At 39.4% G+C, this 5376-nt stretch overlaps 1 protein-coding gene across 1 annotated transcript; it reads left to right on the top strand.

The window, feature by feature from the left end:
* The first annotated feature begins 305 nt into the window (after positions 1-305).
* LOC134861471 (uncharacterized) lies at positions 306-4707 on the top strand. Its single transcript, XM_063878694.1, has 2 exons — positions 306-466; positions 1943-4707. Exons 1-2 carry the CDS (start codon positions 377-379, stop codon positions 3884-3886), a joined length of 2034 nt encoding a protein of 677 aa, XP_063734764.1. The 5' UTR covers positions 306-376; the 3' UTR covers positions 3887-4707.
* The last annotated feature ends 669 nt before the right edge of the window (positions 4708-5376 follow it).

Below are 5376 nucleotides of genomic sequence, written 5' to 3'. Positions count from 1 at the left end.
AGTCTATGGGCAAAGCTAGCAAACAGAACTAGAACTTGAGCGAGCTAATTTGTGTAGATTTCTACAAGCTATTTTTTCAACCCACAATGGCTGAAGGAGGAGAAGTACGGTGGTGTATTGCTATCACACTAAAAAAAAAATAATTTTCACGTTATAACGTGATATTTTCACGTTATAACGTGAAAATATAATTATCACGTTATAACGTGATATTTTCACGTTATAACGTGAAAATATAATTATCACGTTATAACGTGATAATTTCACGTTATAACGTGAAAACATGGCTTTACTTTGATACACAGCCAAGCCAGTCTACTAGCGCGCTTCCCTTTCACTTGAATGTCCAATCTGTAGCGTTTAGGCCTACTTGAGAATGGCTGAAAATGTGGATTCTCCACTCTGGAGATTTCTTCGAGGTCGGGGTGTTCCAGAGGACTGTCTCTTCCGAATGGAGCAAGATCATGTAAGTGTATTTTACTGTCCTCAAATTGTAGTTTGCTGTAGAACTGCTGAACATGGCTGCTAGGTGCTGTAGCGAGCGATAGGCAGTGTTGGCAGTGCGCAGCCCTGCTAAAATGCGGCAAATATGTGACCTTATATCAAAGATACTAAAGTCCTATTTTACAGTCTCTGCTTATATCAGCTATAAGCTCTGACTGACACATGTTTGTGGTTTTCAATTTTCACGGATAAAGAACAATATTGTTGACGGCATGCACTAAACCGCAAGGGTAAGCTAATCTGAAAATGGGGGATAGTTGCTAGCTATTTGGCTTCTCCAGTAAATGGGAGTCTGCTCCCAAGCGCTGTCCTGTTTGGACTTTGGGCACTTTCCCCGGTAACTTCGGTAAACGCTCTCTTACGAGCCTTAAAATGGCACAGCACTTTGGACACACCATCATCAGGGCCTCACATGAACTTGAGTAGCCTAATAAAGGGCGCCATATCTAAGGCTGTTTGCTTGTAAACTCTGATTCGGGTGATGGTTCAGTCAGTCTAGCGTTTGCCACGGCACAAATAGCAATGATAATCATTCCAAGTTTTGAGTCATTCCTAGGTATATCTAAATAACATGTGAAAAATCTACAGATTTATATAGTGAAACATACTTTTTTTTAACGTCAAAGTTGGAGATTTCCTATTCATTTTTCCTTAGGGAGGCAACGAAAGGGAAATCCGCGTAGCCTACTATGAATAGGACCAAAGAGATATCAATTTGAAACGTTCACAGTTGTTAATTCACATTAAGGCAACTATTTTTTGTTTTAAAAGTTTTCGGAAATATGATGATTAAATGTCCAAATGAGATATCATCTTAAATAGGCTATGTGGTTTAAAAAAAGACCTATGCAGCTGTTGCAGCAACAGGCTAAACTTAAAACAAAAAGCAAAATTCCCCCTACATCACATATTCAAAATCTACCTTCTAGAACAGACTTTTTTCAAGATGAAGGTAGATGCAGGTAGATTTTAATATGATACAATGGGGTTTAAGGATCAATAAAAGGAACCATTACTATTGCAATTTGTTTTATGTTTGGCCCTTTTTGGGTTTGATTGACTGGACAATTAGTGATCTGAGTTTAGGAGTGTCATTTTAGGCTATATGGCCAATAGTGAGAAGTTGATTGATGAGACTTGATTTTTTTTTTGTCTTAATTCCTTCAAAAGGTGAATTTTAAAACACACTGAGCAACAATTGAAGAATACATTCATCATTTCAGATAAAAGGATTGAATTAGAATGTATTTAATTACCAAACAAATGATTATTAATTTAATTACTGTATGCATTCATTGTTTACTTGTTATAATCACTTAGTCTCAGTTCATAAAGATAATGGTATCATACTACGCCCCTTCTTTGATTCCTGTGTGTGTACATACAGTAAGTTGTGTAGTCTTGTACTTGAGTTGTAATTATTATTATGTCTTCACAGATTGATGCCACAGTCCTTGATTATATGGATGACAACACTCTGGCTGACTACATCCCAACTTATGGAGACAGGATTGCGGCAAGACGCTTCTGTTTGCAACACAGTGCCACTGCCAAAACAAAAGAATCTGCAAAACATTCAATGCTGGAAAAACTGAAGAGAAAAATGGGCATTGCTGTGAGTGATGAGAACAATAACCAGGAGACGTCTACCAAAAGACAGAAAATACATTATGCAACGTGCAACAAATTTGCAGAAAGGAAGACAAGAAAAGTGGAGTTGGGATGGATTCACGAAGGCAAACAAGTCAGAAAGCGCAAAGGAGGGGGGACAAGGACCCTTGATGTACCCAAAGAATCAAAGAAGACTGACATACTGCAGTATGCCAAAGATATTTTCTTCCCAAATGGAAAAAATAAGCTAGGAAAGTTTGAAACATTTAGCCATGACATAGTAGATTATCAGGAAGAAGCTATTTTTGATGATGCTATTACAGTTGGGGAACTCTACAGCGTACTAAGAATGGGAGTGTTGAGATTCTACCTGTGCACAAAGGTTCCAAAAGATAAAGATGCTGAAGAATGTGTCGGGGAAGAATCAAAGATGAACCAACAAATGCAGAATAGCATGCATGAAGAGGACGAGCTGCCTCTTCAAACTGTCGATATAGAAGCTTTTCTAGACACATCTGAGGTGATGATTGGCCCTTTTCTCGGAGAACCCATGGCTGGCCAACTGGATGACACTTTGTTATATCAACCTGACCTGCTGCTCAATGAGGACACTGCCATCATATCAGTCATATTCCCCAGTGCAAGCTCAGCACTCATCATTCCAGACACAGCAAGTGACAACTCATCCAGCATGTCTCGCTCCACAAGTGCAGCAGAAATTGCTCCCGAGTCAGCTATAGATGATGTAGCAGGTACCTCTACAGATTCATCTGTTGTGAATATAACACTTAAACTACACAGGGTCAATCTTCTGGAAGAGATGATAGCCCAATTCAAGGATTCAGCACTTCTCAAGCACTCCCTTCGATACACTTACATTGATGAAAGAGGAGCCGACCTCAATGGTGTCTCAAGGGACGTGTATGCTGCATTTTGGACACAACTTCTGGACCACACAGCTGAAGGGGAGGACCTGAGGGTTCCATCTCTGTGTCCTAAATGGCAAGAGGAAGAATGGAAATCCATCGGCCGAATCCTACTCAAAGGATTTCAAGACCATGGCTATTTTCCCTGTCGCTTATCCCCCGCTTTCGCAGTTTCACTAATTTTTGGTGAGAATGAAGTCTCAGATGATGTGCTTTTTGAAAGTCTTCTTCTGTTTGTTTGTCAATCAGATAGGAAGTTAATCACTACTGCCTTAAAAGAAGATCTTTCAGAGGACGACAGGGATGAGCTGATAGATCTGCTGGACCGCATGGATGTGACAGCCCTTCCAACACGAAACAATTTGAAAGGCATCCTTCTAAAGGTGGCACACAAACAGCTTATCCAAAAGCCAAGATATGCATCTGAGAAGATGTCCTTGATAGCTGGTGCCTTCCTAAAGGATGCATTCACAAGCCCTCAACATGTCTTGGACATGTATGAGGAAAAAAAACCAACAGCCAAAAAGTTTCTGAAGCTACTAGAAGCCTCTCCTATGACTCAAAGAGAGACCCAGAGCCTTCGTTTCTTTCAACAATATGTTCGCGGATTGGATGCTACAGGTCTCAGACGGTTGTTAAGATTCATCACAGGGTCAGACATAATCTGTGTGAACAAAATTGAGATTGTGTTCACCCCAATAGATGGACTGGCCCGACGACCTGTGGCCCATACGTGTGGTGCAGTTATTGAACTGCCATGGACATATGCTACCTATCCTGAAATGCGCACTGAATTTGACAGCATTTTGACTGATAAAAGCGCATATGCATTCACAATTGTATAGAGTGGTATGTATCTCATCTGTCTCAGTGTAACAGGTTCATTTTTGAGAGACGGAGGTACACATCGTTTGCAAAACAAGCCTTTTTCTTTCAACATGTTGAGTTTCAGAGAGCAGAGCTCAAGATTTTACCACTTTTTTGTGTGACTGATTTTAATGTTAGTTGAGCTCAAATCTATTTCCATATGTAACCTGTTGATGAGTTCCCACAGAGAGCGATATGCTTAATACCTGTATATGTATGGGGTCGTGCTGCTCTTGTTTGTTTATATCTAAACTTGTTTTTTTATTAGGTAATTCATGTTGATGAGTTCCAGAGTGCTGTGAGTTCAAGACCGATTGATTTCAATGTTAATTGAGCACAAATCTATTTCTATACTCTTGTGACCTGTTGTTTTATCAGGTAATACATGTTGATGAGTTACCAAAGGCAGCAATGTGATACTACAATTGTTGCTATACATGTTACTACAAAATAAATGTAGACTTGCACTTATCACTCATTTTTTCACTGATCATATTGCATCATAATGTTGGGAAACACAAGAGTTTATTTTGTGTCATATTTAAGTTTGTTTTATCCTATAAAAAAAGAAAACATAACCACACTGAATTCTTGTAGGCCTATACATTACTTGGTAAACTACAGTAGGCAAAATAGATCAATAAATTAAAACAAAAATATTATGGTTGGGATCTGTCTATTCCTCAAATATGAAATGTTCAAAACAAATCAACACAGTTGACATTATAGTCCTGAATCAATACTCCAGAAATCATGGGGTAAATTGTGTAAACCAGGGGAAAAAATCACAGCTAGAATGCCTATTGCCACAAAGTTAAGTGAAAATAAAGACTTAGTTTGAACATTATTTGTCCTGTCTGAAAGAGAACATATGGTAAAAACGGGCAAAAGACAACCCAAATGTGTTTTGGTCTGTATGTCTCCCTTTACAGCAGAGTATGGATGGATGCTCGCAAAAAAAGGTACAGTTCAATGGCTTCCTCTGCAGTAGAGGGTGTGTGCAGATGATTTTCTGCCATTGCGAGACAGCAAATATCAAAAACAGTCTCTTCGCATGGAAATGGTCCTCTTGGCAGGCATTCCTCTCGGCATAGTTGTACTTGTTGAGGTCGTACAGTTTTCAAGTGATCTGTACTGCCAAACAGTTGTGGAATGCTGTACAATATGAGTGGTTGTCCACTTGGAGAAACTGCATTCCTGCTTGGGCGAATTCTGTGGCAGTTCCAAAGCTGGGCCACTTGCTGCAGCTCCCTCTGAAAAAAGGACTAGAAATTAGACTATGCAGGGGCCCCTTTTCAGACCAAACACAGCCCCTTTAGATAACAATGTGGTAGCCTACAGAATAAATGTTTTTGTTTGTTGATTCAGGCATTCAAAGACAAACTCATGTTGAGAAAAAATATATTATTTAGAACCTTGGGACAACCATAATGCTGATTACCTCCGTCAAGGAGGTTTGGTTTTCGGT

This window comes from Eleginops maclovinus, chromosome 3 (genome assembly GCF_036324505.1).
Source record: "Eleginops maclovinus isolate JMC-PN-2008 ecotype Puerto Natales chromosome 3, JC_Emac_rtc_rv5, whole genome shotgun sequence".
Lineage (NCBI taxonomy): Eukaryota > Metazoa > Chordata > Actinopteri > Perciformes > Eleginopidae > Eleginops > Eleginops maclovinus.
This window is presented reverse-complemented; position numbering and strand designations above follow the sequence as displayed.

What these genes read in the sequence shown, in the direction of transcription:
- LOC134861471 (XM_063878694.1), top strand. Translation starts at nt 377, where the DNA reads ATGGCTGAAAATGTGGATTCTCCACTCTGGAGATTTCTTCGAGGTCGG. An exon ending in TCCGAATGGAGCAAGATCAT is followed by an intron (nt 467 to 1,942) that starts GTAAGTGTATTT and finishes ATGTCTTCACAG; the next exon opens with ATTGATGCCACAGTCCTTGA.